Source organism: Saccostrea echinata, unplaced genomic scaffold (genome assembly GCF_033153115.1).
Source record: "Saccostrea echinata isolate AGI-Se365-2 ecotype Australia unplaced genomic scaffold, CSIRO_AGI_Sech_v1 ptg000051l, whole genome shotgun sequence".
Taxonomy (NCBI): domain Eukaryota; kingdom Metazoa; phylum Mollusca; class Bivalvia; order Ostreida; family Ostreidae; genus Saccostrea; species Saccostrea echinata.
Window position 1 is genome coordinate 7,390,875 of NW_026889800.1, and position 23,563 is coordinate 7,414,437.

A 23,563-nucleotide genomic window follows, 5' to 3' on the forward strand; every position below is an offset into this window, starting at 1 on the left:
GCTACAGTTATGGTCTGATTTCAATCTAATTTGGCACACGATTAGACTACACTATGATACATAATACTGTATCATGGATTTTGATTTCAGTGAAGGTGTTGCCATGGTTACTTAAAATAGAAATTTCTGTGAAATACTTTCAAAATGCTACTCCTCCTACAGTTTATGTTTGATTTCAATATAACTTGGCACACAAGTAGACTACATTAAGATACATAATTCTATTTATTGCTGCATGTTGCAAAGTTTCAAAACAGAGTGCTACTTTTCCTTTGTTATACGTACAGACCAGTAGAGCTACAGTCTCATCAGGGATTTCTGGTTTTAATGTTTGAATGTAAAAGGTAGCTTAATAGTAAGAGTGTTCACAATGATTTCGCCATTTAACAATAGTGATTAATTATCTATGAATGAAGTTAACCATGCTTTAGGAAGAATTGCTGTCAAAATATCTTTTAATAATCTTGATAAATCTGTGAAATAACTAAACATTTTGAAAATGTGTTTATTTTCAGAGCTTTTTCTGTTTGAATTTTTTTTACATATTCAGTAAACATGTATATTTAGTTCAAAACACTTCTTGTATCTGGTTACCTTTTTGCATCAGATCTCAGGGTACAGAATCTTTGTGTCGCATTTTGTTGCTTTCTTTCTCAATGATACCACCTGATGTGTTCATTTTGTAAATAAATATTTACATGTACATGTAGTTGGGGTAGACTGTTATTTTCATACTTTTGTGTCCCTTTCAGAGCAGAGCGACACTTAGAGATCACTTTACCCGGTGTCTGTCCGTCCGTCCGTTCGTCTGTCGCACCCTATATCTTGAGAACTGTAAGAGGTATTGTTTTGATATTTTTCACATTTATTGCGTGGCCTTTGGCATTTGTAAAATACCATAGTTACTGAACTTGTGACCTTTGAACTTAACGTTGACCATCTTTTCAAAAATATATTATGCCAATATATACAGCAATTTTTTTGTGACAATTTAGAGGCAAATTTCTGCTATTTAGCATGTGCACCGTTTGCCATTAACCATAATAAAAAAAATACCAGCATTACAGTCAGCTTGACCTTTGACCTACTTTGCAAAAATACACCAGACGGTATATTTAATTTGTGTCTTTTTGATGTTGAGAGACGGGGTTTTGATAATTAGCATTTATATCATGTTTATGAGCTCATGACACTGTTCTTAGAAACTGTATGCTATACAATTACCACACAAACTGAATTAAATACTCTGAAAATACATGGGGATTGGAATATCCAAAATGATCGTTGTAGACTGAAGAAAGAATGAAATCTCTTTTGAAGGATAGTTAGATTAAACAGATATTTATAGAATGCAATCCATTTAAAATTACACGTAAGATCCACTCACATACATGTACATGTACTCGCTACACTATCAATGAGTGAGCTTGCGCATCTAACATTCAATTTTGATTAGATTGTATAAAATGAAAAAAATAATTATTACTTACAATTTGAATTTCATTATTCTTTTTTTTTTATATGATAAATGCTATTCTATCGGTCTTACTATTTGTGGATTTTTTTCCCTGCTATAATGCTATAGTTGCAAATAAATAGTAGTTTTAAATCTTTAATAATGCTATAAAGCAGGCGACACATGCATTCCTTGAACACTTTAGAATTTATATGCTAGTCTTAAGACGGGACATATTATGTTATGGCGTTCATGTCCGTCCGTCCTCTGTCCATCTGTTAGCTTTATTTTCTTGTCCGGTTCATAACTTAAAAATACCATTAGGCATAGAATTTCCAAGCTTTGTCAGCTGATACATCTTGGGTAGAGGGTGTGCCGCACATTAAAAGTAGGTCACTCTGACCTTTAATTAAGTTGCTATGGCCAAATATAGAAAAAGCCTGCCCGGCTCATAAGTAGAAAACTATTGGACCTCGAATCATAAAACTTGGCCAATTAATGCATCATAGGTAGGTGTGTCGCACCCTACTTCAAGGTCACTGTGACCTTTAATGTAAGTGAAATTTAAAAAAAAAACTTTGTCTTTTATCAATTAAATCACACAATCCCAAAAGATGTAAAAGCATTGCAATATCCTTATTTAAAAAATGTTAAATCAAGAAAATACTTATTTTTTTCATTATATACTTTACTGCAATCTATTACAAATGTAATGTTAATTAGAGAAATTCCACCTCTCCCATGGGTGTAATTATCAAGCACTGGTCAAGGAGAAATTTGATATCAGAAAATTGTATGTCAAATTAGAGAGAAATTAATGAGTTTAGTTTGAGGAGGTAACTGGTAGAGCATCTATGATCAAACAGGTGTTATCTATATCTCTCTTGGGAATTGGGCAAGGATTAAATAGTTCTTGTTGGCTTGCCTAACTTTCAAGATAAATGTAACTCAAAAGAATTCTTAGAAAATTTAAAATTGCTTCAATTTTTTTTTAAAATCCTTTAAGTATATGTGTAATGCAGAAAGTGTATATGGAGTTGTTACGTCTTCTTAACTGGTGCCATTTGAATTTTGTAATGCTCGATAAATACTCGATCTTAACTGGTGCCATTTAAATTTTGTAATGCTCGATAAATATTCGATCTTAACTGGTGCTATTTAAATTTTGCAATGCTCGATACATACTCAATACATAGATGAATGCATTTTCTGAAAAACAGCCCAGTAGAGTGGATGTACCCAAAACGACGAAGTTAAATTTTGCACAGGTATGAAATTATATTTCTCCTTTGGTATCTAACATTGAAAAGAAACAATTAAGAACGTAATATGAAAAGAAAAAATGCATTTGGGTTGATATATAGATCTATAGATACCGTCAATGTTTCAACTCTCTTCAATAACAGATATCAAATAATGAAACAATGTCTGTACACTATAAAAACCAACAACTAAGGTTCTTAAGTGGGAGACCATATATAGTCAATCTGACATTGCAAGTCTTATTTTTCATTGCTATAAATAAAATGATCTCTGTTTGTGAGATGATTATATGAAGCTTCGAGTATTTCGTTTGCCTTCGAATCATCAGCTTACGTACATACACTGCTAAAATAATGGTAAAATAATGTGACATTAAGAGTATGACTTTACTCAATTGTAGAAAATTTGAAGGATCTAAATGAATTTCAAAAATGCAAAACATCGTATCAGTACACTAATTTACAGAGAAAAGCAAAGACATTCATTTCATAGGTGTAGCTAGCTGTAAGAAACGTCGGAAAGGCAGATTCAGGTTAAGAGTTTTAGATAATTAGAATAAAAGAAAAACTGGAGACAATACAAATAAGAAAGATACAAAAAAATGGCACGAGAATCTTATACAAGAAGAGGAAGGAAAACAGATTTGGCCGAGAGAACATTTTTGAAACAAAGGAAGAATTTAACCGATTTGAATGAGTAATTTTAGGGGAGAAAACAAGCAATAAAAAAATTGTAAGGCCTAAAAATATGTTTGTTTAGGGTTACCCAGCCAACCCCTATACATGTATTTATGCGCCGACCCTGAAGCTACTTACAACACAGAATGTGCGTGTCCGTACATTTTCCTTTGAACGTTTCTTTTTATACGTCATAAGTACCCAACCACTTTGTGAGAGCTGTATGGTAGAGAGAGAGAGAGAGAGAGAGAGATTTTGCGCCAAAAAAGTGAGCTTTATAAGTTGTCAAAAAGTTTTGTGTTTTCAACTTTATGTAAAAAAAGATTAAAAATAATAGAAAATAAAATCCTACCTACCGACCCTATTTTTTTTTTTTTTTTTATCTTTTATCAAGATGTGATAGAAAGCAATTTTATTTTTTCTTAGCCCCAAATAGAGAAAAATACAAAATAATCAGAGGAAAAACAGAAGAGTAAACTATCTATTAGAACATCAGAAATTTAAGAAAGTCTATATATTACGTACCAAACTGTGTTTAAAACTGAAGAACATTCATGCTTATACATATGCACTGTTTCGATTTGTTTGTCTTAAGTTTTACGTACATGTACGCCAAGTATGTACCGTTTCAAATCTATTTTGTTTGAAATATACTTGCACAAACGTCAGGACATTTAATTTGTGCATAGATCTTCTTTCTAATAAAATCCATTTTCCTCTTTCAATAAACGTTTTATTCTACTATCGATTTTTGTTTTCCGACAATCAAACCCGTTTTCAAAAATCAATCTTCTTTAGAAATTTGCATTGAGTTATTTAAACGCTTCCGATCATGCACTTCTTTTCAGATTGCAACCAAAGTCACATGATTTTATAAAGATTTTTCTTAATGTAAATGGATAAAAAAAAAAGTGTATATGATTCAGCAAATGCCAGAACTACTCGGGAAATCGATATTTTGGTAAGATGCATGCTAGACCTTTTAGATTCATTTATTACGTTCTTAATTTTTTTTATTATTATTTTTGTTACATTATGAGAGCATTGATGCATAGATTATTTGGGTTAAATGCATGTAAAATCTATAATTAAGCATTATGTTTTCGGTGTCTTGATCAAATTAATTTTGGTTGCAAGTAAAAATTACATTTAAGGTTTAAATTGTAGTTCCTTGATTGAAACAAAGGCAATAAATTGTTGTTTGGTCCATCTAAAAAAATACCCACTGGATTTACATCTTGAATCTCTTAATCAAAAAATAGGTTAATCATTTTGGTTTGATGTATATAAATTCTACATTATAGGTTTATATCTCGAGTGTTTTAATTAAAATGTAGTTTCATCGATGGAGGACTCTGTTGAAAGTAAAGGCAGGACATTAGAGGTAGATCAACTCAACACAGAAATAAGACAAATTTCAAACTCGAAAAATAATCAAGAAGAGAAGAAATGGAGCACAGACCAAGACGAATTCGAAAGTAAAGCTTCTGAAAGACAGAAATGTGTCAATACCAGTTCGCAATATATAGGACTTACGAATGAAAGCAACAATCTTTTGTATAAATGCAGTGAAAATTTGGAATACAGATATGAAAACAGACATTCAGAAGAATCAGCATTTAATGAGAGAAAAGTAGAAACCAATCCAGAGAGCAACGAAAATGAAAAACTACATGACAGGGACTTAAATTCAGACGAGAAAACAGAAAACTTGGAGTCACGTTTACAAATGATTGAAATGAAAAAAGACAGGAAACCAGCCTCGATTTTAGGTGGTCATCAGTGTGAAACAATCACCAGGAGTGGCGTCAATGAAATCAGTTACCCAGACAATGATAATCATGAAATGAACAAAGCTTTAAATCTGGAGCAACCATCAACCTTTCCTGAAAGTAGTGAAAGCAGAAATGATGAAGAAAGTCGTGACGAGAACAAGAAAATTAACTCAAATAAAGTACAGGCATTTATTAGCAACGTGGATAATGCTGGCACTAATTGCAATAATTCATTTCATTCTAAGGAATACAGTTTGATGATGAAAAGTGATATATGTAATGACGTGAAAAAAGACCTCACTGAAAATGACACAATTAAACAAAGCCGTAAACGCGACGACATCGTATCGGACAACATGGAGGAGTTGTCCTTGCCCAAAAGAGACTCTACATCAGAAAATGAAACGGAAGAAAAGTCGAACCTTCGTCAACAAAATAACGATGACGGTACGTTGGAACCGATCAAATCAGATAAAAAACAAAAATTAGATGAAAGCGTTTTGCCTGCCTTAGAAAGATCTAATTCGAGTACGAAATTGTCTAGAATCATTTTGATTGGAAAAACTGGTACTGGAAAGAGTGCAACTGGAAACACTATTCTTGGACAAAGAAAATTTGAGACAGAGGTTGGATTTAAATCATGTACAACAACCTCCCAAAAAGAAATTTGTGAAATGAATAGCCAAATTATAGAGGTTATCGACACACCTGGTCTATATGACACATCAAAATCGGAGGAAATGGTCAAGGGGGAAATTGCAAAATGCTTAGAAATGGTCTCACCTGGGCCACATGTATTCTTAGTCATTTTGGCCGTGGGAAGGATAACTGAGCAAGAAGAATACACACTGAAATACATGACAGACCTGTTTGGAGGTCATGACTTTCTCAAACACACAATAATTGTTATAACCCGTAAAGAGGACCTTAACCCTGAGTATGATTCAGATGACAATGAAGAAGACTGCCATGTTTCAGAGGAGCTTGCTGAGTTTGTTCGTGATTCAGAGGATCTTACCAGAATGGTAGAGCAATGTAAAGGCAGATGTGTTGCTATATCTAATGCTGGTGACATTAAAGGATCCAGAAGAAAAGAAGACACTAAAAAACTTATCCAGTCCATTAACCAGCTGATAGAAGAAAACGAAGGGTTGTATTACAGTAATGCACTGTTTGAGGCATTGGAAAACGAAAAGGAGGATCAACTAAGGAAAGCAGAAATTATAAAACAAAAAACAATCCAGGAAAATGAGAGGCGTGAGGATGAACGAAAACGAGAGATAAAGCGGCGGGAGAAAAATATTGAAAGATTAGAGAAAGATATAGAAAAAGAAGAAGAGAAACTAGAAAGAGAACAATCTAAAAGAGAGGACTATTCTGAAAAATTAAACAAGGAACTGGAAAAAATTACTGCAGAAAATGAAGAGCGGGAAAAGGAAATGGAGAGAAGAATAAGAAAAATGAAGAACCATTTAAAGGATCTACGAAAAGAAAACGACGATTTATATTCCCAATCAGATAGTATAGGTCGAACAATTTCCCACTCAATGAAAGATCATTCAAGATGTGCCATTATGTGAATCGAAATTTTTGAATGAGTATCGCATAATAAACTATGTACATAAAATAACATGTGTGACACATTGTCAAATAAATGAAATATAAAATGATAAGATCTGTTCATATGAGGATCTAAAAAGGTTGAATTAGTTCTTATGAATATAACAGAAAAATATGTCAAAGCAACGGAAGAATTTATAGTTTGTGCACTTAAAGAGAATCATGTGCTTTGGTCCATTTACTAATTGAAATCTATTGACATATATAAAATTATTTATTTATATGCCTTTTCACATAATATATATGATGAACTTCAAGTGTAATTATAAATAAAGTAAAGGCTCTTTTCTGTGATAAGGATGAATTACACAAACACAAAAATTGGCGCAGTGATTGATATAAATATGATTTGAATGATTTTGTACGGAAGGCCATTAGTGCCAATCTGTATATATAAAGGAAAAGCAATGTATAAAAGCAAACCTCAATTTATAAAGGAAATGCGAAATATATAAACAAAACCTCAAAATATATAAAGGAAATACGAAATATAAAACAAAACCTCGATATATATATATATAAAGGAAATGCACAATATATAAACAAAACCATGAAAATTATATATAAAGAGAAATGCAAAATATATAAACAAAACCTCGATATATATAAAGAGAAATGCGAAATATATAGAGAGAAAGTTTTCCACTGCGTGACCTGAATCGCTTAACTGTCCATCAAGATTATACAGATTAACTCCTGGCAGGGGGAAATCAGTGATAGTACTCCTGTATTAGGTTCCCAGAGTCAGCAGAATGGTGCTATTTAATAGTGTTTATTTATTTATTTACATATATCAATGAACTGTAATTGTAACATTACTTAATATAATGTACTTAATTGAGTAGATGACCATTTAATTGTATATATTGATGAAATTAGTATAATGTGTATCGTATTCTCTGTGTATTTATTGGCTTTACATGTATTTTAGATCAACTTCGTTTTCACAATCTACCTTGTTTACTGTTTTACAAAAACTTAGCCATATAATATATTACCTTTGGTCCCACAACTGAGAATTTATGAAAATAATGTTCAACATGGAGTCTTAACAAGTTCAGATTTTCTTTTGCCCATATTCAAATTAATTTAAATTAATTATATAAGTAATGTACTTGCATGCCCATTGATAAACATTTATAATTAGAAAGGAAATCGGAATGGGAGAGAGGGGAGAGATGAAGGTACACATTTTTTCCCCACTTCATTTGAATGCGAGGGAGGATCGGATTTTGAGAGAAGGCGACAGTTACAACTGTAATATTTTTAGGGTCTTTGGTATGAAAAAATATCATGTATTAGGGAATTAATGAAAGGAAACGAGTTAGTGCACACTTACATAATTATCGTGCGGATTATTGTTTTACGTTGTAAATATTACTCAACATGTAAATAGAATAATGGCCTTATTATTTAGTGACAAGATGACGGAAAGAACCCCGTCAAAGTCTCGTTATGTTAACGATTTTTAAATGCTCCATGCATCATGTGTAAAACAAAGTAAAAAGTTAACGAACTTATAAAACATGATATAACATATATGCATTTTTGCGATAGATTATATTTCAATTGAAAAGACACCCGATTTTTAGTGCTATAGAATATACATATTGAGCAAAAAAGTCTCTTTGATTTAATTCTGCCCCACACGGTTGAAATATAAAAGGAACAGCAGTTTATTAGCTTTAGTTTTAATCACCATATTAAGACACACAAATAAAGAAGAAAAAAAAACAATACATTGAATACCATCCTGATACTGTTTGCACTCAAACGGTAGCTCGGGGAGCCGCTCATCAGATGTTGGCGAATCCCTGATGTAATGAAGGTCATTAAAGGTCAGGCGATGGAAATTTTTCTCTTTATATATATCGCATTTCCTTTATATATATCGAGGTTTTGTTTATATATATCGCATTTCCCTTTATATATATCGAGGTTTTGTTTATATATTTCGCATTTCTCTTTATATATATCGAGGTTTTGTTTATATATATCGCATTTCCTTTATATATATCGAGGTTTTGTTTATATATTTCGCATTTCCCTTTATATATATCGAGGTTTTGTTTATATATATCGCATTTCCTTTATATATATCGAAGTTTTGTTTATATATTTCGCATTTCCTTTATATATATCGAGGTTGTGTTTTTATATTTCGCATTTCCTATATATATATTGAGGTTTGCTTTTATAAATAGCTTTTCCTTTATATATACATGTTGGCACTAATGGGCTGCCGTAATTTTGAAAAGAAATTATATAAATAATAAATTCCTAAAATTTAAAGAAATCGTAGATTTTCTTTGGTGTTCAAATATGCAACTTTGTGCCATTTTCTCTATTAATCTTCATAAATTTTTGCACATATGACAATATTACAAAATATCTTGCAAAATTTCCACACAATTATGTACATATACTGGCAAGCATTATTCAAGTTATCTAAATATATATGAACATGAATCTATTAGATATATTGCTGAATTTTGAAAAAAAAAGTTTGTGCTACTTATCCTTTATATAAAAAAAATACTGCTTCTGCCAGTACCAGAGGAACCATGAAATTGTATCATTTCAGCTTCTGTTTACATTCGAATTCTGAATATCTGTATCGTTATATAACTATACTATATTCAGTAGAAACTGGATATGATGTTGTGATTGGTAAAACATAGCTAATGAAACAAAAAGTAATTAATCAATAATTGATTAAAAGTTTTGGTGTTATAATGGACGTTAGTATTCCTTGTTAGATTCCAAAGGATCCATGGTGATTGGATAATAAATTGATTTCATCAGAAAAATATACATTATTTACTTTTTGAAAATAAATTCCTGTAGAGTTTATTTTGACTTTTATTTTACAGTAGTGGACTCTAGATTCTAAGACACGTTTCCATACCATCTTATAATTTTCTTTTCTGGAATAGAATCAACTGTTCGCAGACATTATTATTTCATTGCCGTTCTTCTCTAATTATTTATTGTATGTTGAATTGTTAGAGTGTATAATAAATTAAGAAGTGAAAAAATGTATTGTTCAGAAATAAACGAGAATAAAAACTTCGAAGTTAGGGCTCTTTTCTGGAAGATCGGAAGATAAAACGAATAGAAATAATTGTTAATTAAATCATTTTGTAAATTTTATTGCATATATACTCTTAATGAAAATATATACCAGTTTTCTTGAAATATGAACACTAAACGGTTCCACTCAAAATACTGATATGTGAATACATATTATAAAGACCAATAAATAGTAGTAGTACGACATTTTGTAAGTCATAAACCAAAAAATCCACTGAATGTGGATAATCAGCGAATACTCGGATTGACCTCTAATAATATTTTTTTTTTCTTTTCAATTTGACAATCTGTCTTATAAAAATAATGTAACGAATATAGCCTCTGTAGAAAATAATATAGCAACCTTCATGCTCGGTCGATATGGGTTTTTTTTTTTTTTTTTTTTTTTTTTTTTTTTTTTGTGAAGTCGATATATATATGGATCGACCGAATGAAAGAGCTATATTTGTTTAATATACTTAGTACACTTTAATTAGGCTGTAAGGATAGTTTCCATGTAACTATATTTATATACTTATATTTTGTTAAGGTTGAGTTAGTATCAGGATAGAAACGTTTTCGGATTGTAACCATTCATTTCTACTTCGAATGAGGAATTTTGATTTCATATGTTTCACTTGTAGTGTTTAATGCTGATTTAAGCCAGTAATTTGATTTTTTAATGCATATACGTCCGAAGGTTTGAAAAAAACATGAGACAAAGTTGTTCATAGAAAACATCAACAATCTACAACTTGTTTTACTTATGATATTGATAGTGTGAGATTCGTTTTGGAATTGCCATTTCTGAATGTTTGGATGATAACCTTGCATATTCAGAGAGAGAGAGAGAGAGAGAGAGAGAGAGAGATGAATTAACCCTGCTTCTTTCGATAATTTATCTTTTCATATTTACATTGTAGGCATCACCTGGAGTTCAACGAAAAGGAAAAAAAAAACGAAAATCTCATTGATGGAATATTCAGTGGATAAAGGGAAACCATCAGAGCGTATTCATAGCGTACATCAAGAACAAGGAGAAAGAGAGGAGCCAAATTTAAAAAACGAGAAAGACACAAATGAGTTGAGCAAAAGCTTTGATGAGAGTGAAATTATGGCAGATTGTGCATGCATCCCTGTACCAGTGCCAGATAATGTACAAGAAGACAATTTTCTCCAACACAATTTCACTGAATTCCAGATAAATAGGACCAGCAAGCATGAAGAAATATCTCTCAGCAATGCCAGAGCAAAAGAGTTAAATAAAACAAGAAATCTGGAAGATGAGGAGGAGCGAACAAACAAGAACTTAAATGCAGAAAAAACGGAACATGTAGGAGCAGACATTCAGGTTGAACACCTGACAAAAGGGAGTTGGACACAAGATGTTATGGATGCTCCTTCTGACATAGATATACGTGTAAAATGTGATAGTAAATATCAAGTAAAAGATAATCCTTCTGTATCACCCAGCTGTTATGTGAAATCTGTTGAGTATCGGAACACCTTTGCTGAGGATGAAAAAGAGATTAATGAACGAAAGAATTGTGATAAAGAATTAAACAAAAATAAATCAAAGAATGCAGTAACAGAAAATGATGAAAAATGTTTCAACAATTCACTTGAAAAAAGTGAATATCCCCCTGTAGCAGCCAATACTAATAAACATACAGGTTCTGAAAGGAACAATTTAGAAACCAACAGAAAAAGTAATGTCGAAGAGAATTCTGAACATGATAAAGCTCCTCAATTATCAAAAATATCTATCCCTATACCATCCAATTCGAATAATATGTCAACTGGAGAGAACGAAGAGACTGATAAGGTGCTCAACACTACAAAAGATGAAATAATTGAGAAAGCTGAAGAAGACCATAGTCAACACTTTAAGCGTAAAACACTTCGCATTGTTTTGATTGGCCAGACGGGTGCTGGGAAAAGTGAAACAGGGAACACTATAATAGGTGCTAAAAAGTTTAAATCTTCGCCATCTTCAAAGTCGTGTACGGAAGTCTGCCAAAGAGAGGTCGTAGTGAAAGAAGATGTAATCCTAGAGGTTCTTGATACCCCGGGTCTGTTTGACACACATAAACCAGCCGAGGAGCTGAGGAAAGAGTTTTTAAAATGTATGGTAATGATGAATCCTGGACCTCACGCGTTCCTTTTTATTCTAAAGATGGGTCGTATTACGGAACAAGAGAAGAAGACACTTAAATATCTCAAAGATATCTTCGGTGGCGATCATTTTCTTAAACACACGATTATCGTCATTATTAGGAAAGATGATTTACAGCAGGTCGATTCGAACACAAAAATGACCGAAGAAGAAATTAATGAACGTTTTAAAGCCCTTCTTGAAAACTCGCCAGATCTTTACTTTATGGTTTCTAAGTGTGAAAATAGATGCTTTTTAGTTTCTAATAAAGGAAGGGTGGATGGACAAAGTCGCATAAAACAAGCCAATAAGCTTTTATCACTTATAAAGAAAATGACAGCCGAAAACGGAGATACGTTTTATTGTTATCAATACTTCTTAGAACTCGAGGAAGAAAGGAAGTTGAAATTGAGGAGAGAAGCTGAGCGAGAGGAAAGAGAAAGACGGTTAGAAAAAGAGAGAGAAGAGAAAGAGAAACTGGAAAAAATCAAGGAACAGGAACTTCAACTGAAGCTGGAAAAGCTCGAACTGGAAAGGGATAGAGAAAGAAGAAGAGCAGCCAGGGAAAAGGAAAGATTGGAATCTCAGTTGAGGGAGGAGAGAGCCAAACAAAAACGTGAAGAACAGAGACGAAGACAAAGAGAACGAGAAAGATATTTAGAAGAATTAGAAGAGGAGAAGGAACGCGAAGAACGTCGTCGAGAACGACTGCGCAGGAAGGAAGAATATCGTCAGGAACAATTGCGCACACAGTCGTCACAGTCCGATAGCTGGGGCTGCACTGTTATGTAGAAATAGAAATAATAGTTTTGCATTTCTCTGTGTGTCTGGTGTGAAAGCATTCGAATTTATCCCAGAATGCAAACATTTAATTAACTTTAATTTTTTAAATATTTTATCAAATGAAAACTTTTCAAACCAGAATTGAGACAAATAACGAATAATAGATATAAACAAGAGGCCTTATGGCCTTACTGGTCACCTGAATATAATAGAACACTGTAAATTTTCCAAAGAAGTATGATATAAAACAAACTGATAGATGAAGCTATGTTGCCCAAAAGCAAGAGAAATATAATGATTAGGGATCAACAAAATAATAAGTCTTGTACTCCTTAATAAATCTTAAACTAGATCTTTTTACTTGCCTGTCACTATTATCTTGTAAACTTATCAAAACAAAATTAAGTGCTTGAGCACTATATTGGTAAACCCATCTTATTCCTTCTCACATCGGCCTCTCTTGGTCTTTGAAAAACATTTTATGTATAAAAACAAGGTATTTTTGTCTCACTTTTATTTATATCTATCTATAATTAACAAGTTTACTTGAGCATTAAGAACTAAGAAAGTTCTTTTTGTATTATAAATATTAAAACAATCTTGTATATATCACTTTTTAAATTGACCTTTCAATTACACTATGTGTAGTGATATATCATCTGAAGTGAAAAAGCAAAGTGGAATAACTTCTCTCAGTAGAATACAAATTAAGAGAGCCCTACCCAGCACCAGAACATTTGACCAAGTGGTCCATTTGACCCATGACCCTGGGATCACAATTTTTGAAAATTTTCAAAGATGCACCCTTGCATATCATAACTACACTGTATGTACTAAGTTTATCAGCTTAATACCAAAGGGTCCGTTTCATCAAAGATCGTACGCCCAACCGTAGCGCTACGCCGGCGTAGCCGGCATAGATTTGCGTTTCATTATATAGCATATCTTTACACTGGACTAAAGTTAGGCCAAAATTTTGTGTCTATTCGTGGGTAGGCGTAAGTTCGGGCGTAAACTTAAAATTAAGCGACTTTACCTATTTGAAAACGATTTAGCCATTCCTTAAGAAGGATTAAGGCTCTAGAAAGTCTTTTTAATACAAACGATGCATTATCTTGTTTCAAAAACTATGAAGATTTGGGGGAGTGGAAACGGGGGAGGGGGGTTACACCCACTAGGGGAGGTAGTTGACATGCAGTATTCACATAACTTATTTTGATAAATTTCTTCATAAAAGATTGCCTTATTAGGGGTTCACTTTGATATAATCTCTTAAGTTTTGACAATCTACATTTATACACATTTGATTGTTGTATTTTGAGTATGAGGTATTGTAAATCGACTATACAATATACATTTTGTGTCATTCACTGAAAAGAAATCTATTAAAATGTCTATTTGAAAGAAGTTATTTTTCCCAACATTTTTTTTTTTTTTTTGGAAAAAAAGTATTTTTCCACAAAAGCACAGTTATCTTCTTTGGCTTTGGTTAATATCTATATTAAAAAAACTAATTTTCTAACTCATCGTAAAACCAAGTAAGGTTTTTAAAAATGTATCGTGCTCGAAAACTCCATTTCTTATTCACTCCACGACCACATGCGTGGATCAAGATGGGGGTCAGGAAGGGGGTCCAGTCCCCTTCGCCACAATGAGTTATTTATGTACAAATCTAGAGTAAAGTAAAAAAAAAATAAATAAAAAAGCCCTTAGACTCCTGTCAAAGAGTTAAGTTGGTTGGTAGGAGGCGTCATATTTATGAAGGACCCCCCTCCCCCCCCCCCCCCAAATAAGATTTTCAGGTTTGCTAAAGAAATTTACGAGTTTGAGCTTGTCACCAAGCTTCTCAGATGGAATTTTCGTTTACTGATGACCCTGCTCCCTCTACCCCTTTGAAAAAAATCACGTCCAGAAAAAGTTGTTAACGTTCAAAAGACGAAAAAGATTCCAGTTGATTTCGTAAATATACTTGAAAGTTAGTATATCCTGATCTTGAATACAAATTAAAGATGATTTTACCTTAGGGACAAAGGGCAACAAAGTCACTCGAAAGCTTCTGTCAGAAAAACTTGACTCGGAAATGACTGTAATTTAACAGTTATTATGCCTATGTATGACAATATATTAATGTTTAAACAGTGAACGATAAATTTTTGAAAATTTCAAATGAATATCGATGACACTGGCGTACAAGGTCATGTCATAGAAGAAATGTGGAAAAAATCTTTATTTTTTCATGATGACGTGTTAGGCAACATTTCATCCCTTGGAGGCTAAAATAATCAATATAGCCCTCGACCCCAGTCAATAAGTGTATATTATTTTATCAATTCTTATTAATTTAGCAGTCCATCATGTTCCCAGTTACTGTATACAAGTACATAAAATTAAAACGGATTCTCACTCCCTCTTCCTCCTTCTTGAATTAAAATTGAGAGGGAGGGTTAATGTGAATATTCCATTCCAAATTAAAAATTTTCTTTCCATTCACTTACAAGAATATTTATTTCTTTTTTCAGACCTTTAATTCTGGAGTTTAATCAGATGGTAGGTTGTAAGTAGTTAATATTTTATAACAATTAGATTTAAAATGCATGTTTTCTACAAGCTCCCTAAAATTTCATGTAAATTTTTCATTTAGGTTAATGTATATTTGTGTTGTTCTACATACATTGTACACAATACGTATATTTATGTTTTAGCGCATGTGCAATGCAACGTTGTCATGAAATTAATCCTGAGACTAAGAGTATCGTTTACGACTAGACTTACACCACTTCGTGAAATGCAAATAACGCCCGACTAAATTATGGCGTAAGACCCGGAAATACACCTAAGTTAGGTCTTAAATTTACGACTTTTTATGAAACGGGCCATAGGAGCAGAGAAGAAGATTCTCAATGAATTTATGAATTTTCACAATATTATCAATAGACCCCATCCTAATACCAGAACCCCGGTCCAAAGGGCTACGAAATTCAGACTTTTGGAAGAGACATTCTTGTTCGTCATGACTATGCACTTTGTTTGCAAAATACCCAAAGAGCAGTGAAGATTTACAAAGAAATTATGCACTTTCACCATACAATCAATAGAGCCCCGTTCCTAACACCAAAAACCCTGACACAGGGGCCATGAAATTCACAATTTTGGAAGATGCACCCTTGCATATCATAACTATGCACTTACTGTTTTTACTTAACACCCAGGAGCAGAAAAGATTTTCAAATTTATGCATTTTCACAATATATTCAATAAGGCACTACCCGAAGAGGAACCTTTCTTCATCATAAAGATGCACTTAATCTGATTGCTAAATATCCAGGAGCTAAGAAGATTTTCAAGGAATGTATCCACTTTCACTATATAATCAATTCAGCACCGTCCTTACAATGGAACTGACCCAAGGACCATTAAATTCACAATTTGGGTAGAAGCACCCTTGCTCATCATGGCTTTGCATTTCGTTAATCTGCTTAGTAACTAGTAGCCCCAGAGGGTGGGGACCAAGAAATTTACAATTTCTGTTCCCTTTCTTTCATATTTATGTATGTTATATGCAAAAATTGGTTGGAATTGGTTCAGCAGTTCAAGAAAAGAAGCTGAAAATGTTATTGGAGAAAGCACATCTCACAACACACAACAACGGACAACATCAGCAATAGGTCACATGAGTGACTCAGGTGACCTAAAAATGCCAATTCTTTCTATAATATAAGAGAAAAATCTCTACATTTAGATTTAATCCTTTATATCTATAACAAAATTCTGAAGTAAAAAAAGTATCATTTTTATTAAAATATACATTTCAACAAGAGACCCAGGGGCCACTTCGATCACCCGACCACTATGGCTAGGAAAAAGCAGAAATCAGTTCAGTCTTGAAAGGTTGAAAAGTTTAAATATAAAAGTGGTGTGTGTGGGGGGGGGGATTTGAACTAAGTTGAATCTATACTTCATAGGGGTGTTTTTGAATCAATATGACAAATAATGGCTTTGCTGTTCTTAAGATGATTTTTATTGATATATCCAGTATATTCCTTTGTGTAACTATGATCCCCTGTTATGGCCCCTCTATTCTCCGGAGGGGAGGGGGGGTCATGAATTATACAAATTTGAATCTACATTAACTGAGGATGCTTCCATTTAAACATGACCAATAATGGCTTTGCTGTTCTTGAGAAGAAGATTTTTAAAGATTTTCCCATGTATTCCTATGTAAAACTTTGATTGTCCATTGTGGCCCACCCTACCCCCGGGGGTCATGATTTGAACAAATTTGAATCTACACTACCTGAGGATGCTTCCATATAAATATGACCAATCATGGCTTTGCTGTTCTTGAGAAGAAGATTTTTATAGATTTTTCCTATATATTCCTATGTAAACCTTTGATTTGAACAAACTTGAATCCACTTTACCCAAGGATACTTTGTGGCAAGTTTGGTTGAAATTGGCCTAGTGGTTCTTGAGAAGAAGATGAACATGTGAAATTAAAGTTAACAACGACGACAACGCCGACAACGACGACGACAGACAACGGACAAATTTTGATCAGAAAAGCTCACTTCAGCCTTCGGCACAGGTGAGCTAAAAATGTATGAATATTTTCATTTTTCGAGAAAAGTTTACTTAATATGAGTCCCGTGTTGGCTCTGCTCAAAATTGATATTGTTTCAATGGACTTTGAAGATGATTAGTGCTCGTTATCTTTACATTTCATTGATAAAAATTCTAATGTATACTGTGTAAAACGTCATCAGTTTCAGGGAGGGGTGTTATGGATTCAGAAAACCAGTGTGATGATCTGGAAAGTTGGATCACAACGTCAAGGGATTGCATGAAATCAAAAGTAAAATTGAGTGATACACAGTTGGGTATACAATAATAGGAGATTACATAAGCAACACTACGTTACGACAGATTAGCTTGCTGTATTAAGACTGGGTTCAAAAGTTAAGGAAGAAATATAGATGATCATGTAAATAATACCTAATAACGCTAGTTAGAAATGTCCTACCACACTGGACGAACAAAACTCTATTTCTGAAGAATCAGCTATGTTTATTAATCTCATATAAAGAAACCATATCATTTGTGTACTACGAATTATCAATATTAATGCTGTACGTATAATAAATGATGAATATGACTGAACATTCATCTAGGGTATTATTCAACAAATCATTTACAAGTGGAGCCTGCACTATCTTATCTTGGGTGGCATGGGTTAATTTAAGAGCAAATTTAAATTATTGGTACCTTCTGATAAAAAAGATGAACCATATAGATGATGAAGCAATGACCTGTTTACATGATGAAGATACAGAGATACTAGCTACCCCTGGGATAGCTTACAGTGGGTATTTTTCTCGTCTATAGCCCCTCTGTATATATCTGCAAAACTTAAGACAGGGTCGGACGGAACAAGCAGTACATGGACTCACTGTTAAAGTTGAAAACTGTGGACAGAATGCTGGATCGACATATATCGTTGAATTTACGAGTCGATGTTTGGAACGTTTTCAAAATTTATTCTAGGTGATGATACTGTTATTCTGTTATTTTTGACATGCAGTCATCCAAATATATGTTTCTGTTTGACATCAATTGCCTACAGTGTCTGTCCCGTGAAGGAAAATATACTATAAAATATATATTATCTTCTAAGAATATTTTTAGCTAGATTTTTTGACATATATAGGAAATAAATCGAGATATAAAACCAAGTTTAATTACTTTCATGTGTTTTAATTATGAAGTATTGGACTATAATTATTGCACAATTTGGTAACCACTTGATGTTGCAAAACTTTATGAAATTTTGTGTTCTATGGTTTTTAATTTTAAATATTACTGCAGTCAGTAGTGCAATAAAACTGTTTATAATTTTCAATGAACTTCATCTAACTTTACTAAAAAATAAATTGCAGAAAATGTTTGATACTATTTGATGTTCAAATCATTATATCTATCAACAAATTAAAGATATATTGTTTGGACATTTTACAGTCAATTCAGAGAATAGTTTTCATCACTTAGCATATATTTTTAAATACAATGAATATATCACCCATTGCAAATAATCATGTTTTGAAGTCTTGAAAATATGAAAAGCTTGCCGTAAATGATACAAAATATCAAAACGATGAACTGATATACAAACATTGAATGAGTTATTGTGTGTTATAATTTTTAACACGATGTTAAATAAAATACATATCAGATGTCAGGAGTGCAACACAATAAAATAGGGTCACTTCAAAATCTAGTTTTTTTGTAAGAAAACTTGTGTATCAAATTCTTTTTGGCTTAGGTTTAAAGAATTGACTTGGATGGACAAAAACAGCAATTTTTGGGGAATTTATTGTTTCATATTTCTTTGATATTAAAACTTTTCAAACCAGAATTGAAAAAAAGTAAAATAAAAATCAAAAAGCCAATTTCTTTTACATATACAAGAGAAGAAACTCAATCAAGGTTTAGATCTAATCATTAATATCCCTGACACCGTTTTGAAGCATTAAAAAACTATAATTTCTTTTAATTATGTATTTTATAAAATCATTTAAAATGTAGTGATATTTTCTTCTCTCTTTTTTTTTTTTTTTTTTTTTTTTTTTTTGAATAAAGTTTTACTAATAAAAATTCTGAAACTTTTTAATTCAATTGTCTATTCTATCGCCATTTCTGGAATTTTAACTAGAATGAATGTACAGTATGATGATATAAGTGAAAAATATGTTATGATTAGTTGAAATGTTTCAAAAAATTTCAATTTGGTGGTCATTATTTTTTAATTCACCCAAATGCAAAAACTCGCATTAAAACAAATGGGTTCCTATCCAAATATTTTACAATATCAAAGTCAGCTAGACAAGGGTGTCCTATAGCTCCCTTGTTATATGAATTACAAATAGAGACATTGGCTTGTGCCATACGCCAAAATTCAAACATTAAAGGTGTACATCTTCCCAACAATATCCAGCATATTGAATGGAAAATCAGTACGTTTGCTATGATACACAGCTGTTTAATAAGGATGAAGAATCTATAGAAGAATCCTGTAAAGTTTTAGAAATATATTAAAAGGCGAGTGTGGTTTACACACTATTAGTGATAATTATGATAAAGATAGTAAGTCTTTTAAGACTAATGCATACATATAAATTTACATAACTTCTTGATAAAAGAAGTTGGGGTTTTGAATACAATAAGATAAAAGCCGCCATACCTAAAATGTCTTGAAATTCTATTAGGGAGGAACATTGCAAATAGTAGTAATAAAGAAATAAAGAAATATTTTGTGTTGTTTAATAATATTTTAATTGTTAGGAAAACAAATAGATTCATAAATTTTGATGATACAAACTTAAAGACACAGAGAATATTCAACAAAAATGTTACTCCAAAATCTCACGAAAAATGGGAGAAATTGCTACAAATTGACATTACATGAATTTGGGGGTCAATTCATGAAGTTAAATTAAAACAAAAGATTCAAGAATTCCTATGGAAATGTTTGCATAACATCTTATCCACTGAAGAAAAATTATGTACAATGGGTTTATCAAAGAAAATTGCTCTTTTTGTAAAGCATATATTGAGAGCCAGAAACATTTATTTATGAATGTAAACACGTCAAAGCAATTTTTTGATTTGGTACAAATAAAAATAATAATTTTAAAAATACCTATAATGGATTCAATCAAATTTAATGATCATGTATGTACTGTTCTACTGGGATTCGCCGGTGAACCCAAGCAAGTGATCAGTATGGAAAACAAGGAACAGTATCAAGTATGGAGATAAAAAAAATACTACTTCAATGCTCCAGAGAGCATTCGGGAAAGAAATAAAAAAATAAATTTTTCAACTGTTTAAGAATGATGAATGCAATTTTAATGGAGATATAAAAACATTGAATATACTAACAAAATTCGATGAACTGTTACCTGTTTTACAATGTAATTTTTTCCCATTTATTCGTTATTGCAACACATTCATGAATCACACCGGATATGTATATAAATGAATAAGAAATTTAGAACCAAAATTGATTTCGGAAAGATATTCTTTGTTTTATATGTCATACAATTTAATTAACTTGTTCAATGTATGATATGAATAAATATGTGAGACATTGTGTTTAGACATGAAGCACCCTGTGAGGTGTTTTACTATTGTATATTGTTATAGAGAGAGCTTATCAAGGCCCCATCCCTGAGCTCTGCCCTATATATATCACCTTTAATCTTATAGGTCTGGGAAATAAATGTGAAATAAGATAATTTTATTCCGTTTTTGTGAAAGTCTTATCGTACCCAAAAAGTTCCTTTCGAATTAAAGCAAACATCCTTAGAAGTTAAAAAATACTTTGATAGTATATGCTTTTTAATAACAGGTGAATAAGAGCAGACGTGTTAGATAGCTTTCTGATTAATTTTATAATCTTGTCAAATCTTGTGCGTCATTTAAATCTTGACGCGCTTATCTATATAAAGTCCCGAAGATCTAAAGGACTAGTTATTCGTTAAATAGAAACGAAGCGAGTACAGAGAAGAGACGAACTGATCATAAATTCCAAAACAGGTAAGGATTTTATAGTATACTTTTTGCCAAGAACCAATTAAAAATATTTTGCATGCTTCATAAAGAAAAGATAGTGATTCAGTTGAAAAATCCGAGTAAAGATAAAATAAAATCAGTTGTATTTTTTCAAAGGCAGCACAGAAAAACTATTTGGCTGCAATAAAAATGGAAATTTCTGATGAGAAATATAATGATTTGATGAACACGAAATCTGACTTTCTAAGACATAATACAGAATTAAGTGTACAAGTCGAATCTGACCAAATAGTAACCATTGTACAAGAATCAAAAACTGTGTTGAACAATGATTCTGTAGAGAAAGAAAAACGTGGATCACAACATAGATCCGATGGACGTGATATAGCGGAATTGAAAAATGAGCAAACAAAACAAAAATTGGAAGTTCTTTCCTTGAAATATTCTTCAAATACAAAAAGTAAAGATATACTTTCCTCCCGATCGGATTCAGTGATATGCAGTAAGACTGCAAGCAATGGGATCAATATTGAGAATAGAAATGAGCTGTATTGGGAAAAAGATCTTGAAAAATCAGAAGTGTGCATTCCTCTAAAATCCACACGGATTATTTTGATTGGAAAGACAGGAACTGGGAAAAGTGCAACTGGAAACACCATTCTTGGGCAAAAGAAATTCGAGACAGCAACTGGATTTGTCTCTTGCACTTCTAGTTCCCAGAAAGAAATTGGTATCATAAATGGTCAGCAAATTGAAGTGATCGACACACCTGGTCTATATGACACATCAAAATCAGAAGAAATGGTCAAACGAGAACTAGCAAAATGTTTGGAAATGTCTTCACCAGGTCCGCACGTGTTCTTAATCGTTCTTTCTGTGGGAAGAATAACCATCCAAGAAAAATATACTTTGAAATACATGACAGAAATGTTCGGAGATCAAGACTTTTTAAGTCACACAATAATTGTAATAACCCATAAAGAAGAACTCAACTCTGAATATGATTCGGACGATGACGAGGAAGACTTGGATGTTTCAGAGGAGCTTGCTGGACTTGTTCGTGATTCTGAGGATCTTACCAGAATGGTACAACAATGTAGGGGTAGATGTGTTGCTGTATCTAATATTGGTGAAAATAATGGATCCAAAAGAGGAGCAGAAGCTGAAAGACTTATCCAATCCATAAATCAGCTGATAGAGGAAAACGATGGCTTTTATTACAGGAATGAATTGTTTGAGGCCCTGGCGAAAAGAAAAGAGCACTTACGGAAGGAAGAAGAAAAGAGAATACAGAATGAACTAAAAGAATTAAAACAGAAGGAAGTCGAACGAAAACTGGAAATGGAGAAAAGAGAACAAAATATTGAATACCTAAAGAAAACTATTACAGAAGAAGAGGAAAAATCAAAAAGAGAAACATCTGATACGGGAATCCATCTTTTAGAATTAAGAACAAAGCTTTACGAATTTACTTCAGAAAATGAAGAAATAAGTAGGCGAATGATGGAAGAGACCAGAAGGTGTGAAAGAGAAATCCAAGAACTGAGAAGAGAAAACCAAGATTTACAGTTTGAATTAAGTGACATAAAAAACACCTTGTCCAATTTGCGCAAATTTGAACGCCAAAGATGTAACATAATGTGATTATGATATTTGATGTGCTTTGTGTTTATCATGGATGATGATTTAAGCATATATTTGCAGTTACTTCATTACCGCAAAAAGTGTTTTTGCATGCAGTGAATTCTGATAAGTCCTTAATTTGTAACTATTGATATTACTGTTACAAATGCCAAATGCTTATTTTATATCATATACCGCAAAATGTTTTATTTTCCATCAGCAACATAAATTCAAATATATAATTTATTGAAAAAAGTTGATATTTATTTTGTATGATTAATTCAATATACGATAAGATCAAGAGACAAATATTTTACGAACCACGCATTCTGTATATATGCATATATACTGATTTGACTGTGATTCGTCCTAATTCTGTCATTGGACTGCTGCGTTCGTACGTAATTACACAACCAAAACCAACCTTATTCAGAACAAAATGCTGTACTAATTTTAATAGATATCATATTTTTGTTTTCTGCAAACCAAGTACATCAATATTTTCTGAAACTGGTGTGGGGGAAATGAACACACTCCATCAATCAGCCATTTAGTGATTCAGACTATAATA

The 23,563-nt window shown here is 32.3% G+C and overlaps 3 protein-coding genes across 3 annotated transcripts; all 3 read left to right on the forward strand.

The window, feature by feature from the left end:
* Window positions 1-4,741: 4,741 nt before the first annotated feature.
* Window positions 4,742-6,751, forward strand: LOC133203522 (histone-lysine N-methyltransferase, H3 lysine-79 specific-like). The gene has a single exon (XM_061339295.1). The coding sequence runs from the start codon at window positions 4,742-4,744 to the stop codon at window positions 6,749-6,751; it is 2,010 nt and encodes a 669-aa protein (XP_061195279.1).
* Window positions 6,752-11,633: 4,882 nt separating this feature from the next.
* LOC133203523 (GTPase IMAP family member 7-like) lies at window positions 11,634-12,810 on the forward strand. Its single transcript, XM_061339296.1, has one exon. The coding sequence runs from the start codon at window positions 11,656-11,658 to the stop codon at window positions 12,808-12,810; it is 1,155 nt and encodes a 384-aa protein (XP_061195280.1). The 5' UTR covers window positions 11,634-11,655.
* Window positions 12,811-21,558: 8,748 nt separating this feature from the next.
* Window positions 21,559-23,013, forward strand: LOC133203524 (GTPase IMAP family member 7-like). The gene has a single exon (XM_061339297.1). The coding sequence runs from the start codon at window positions 21,559-21,561 to the stop codon at window positions 23,011-23,013; it is 1,455 nt and encodes a 484-aa protein (XP_061195281.1).
* Window positions 23,014-23,563: the final 550 nt, after the last annotated feature.

Bases quoted from the DNA above. Each gene is read 5' to 3' on its own strand.
- LOC133203522 (XM_061339295.1), top strand. From the start codon at position 4,742: ATGGAGGACTCTGTTGAAAGTAAAGGCAGGACATTAGAGGTAGATCAA.
- LOC133203523 (XM_061339296.1), top strand. From the start codon at position 11,656: ATGTCAACTGGAGAGAACGAAGAGACTGATAAGGTGCTCAACACTACA.
- LOC133203524 (XM_061339297.1), top strand. From the start codon at position 21,559: ATGGAAATTTCTGATGAGAAATATAATGATTTGATGAACACGAAATCT.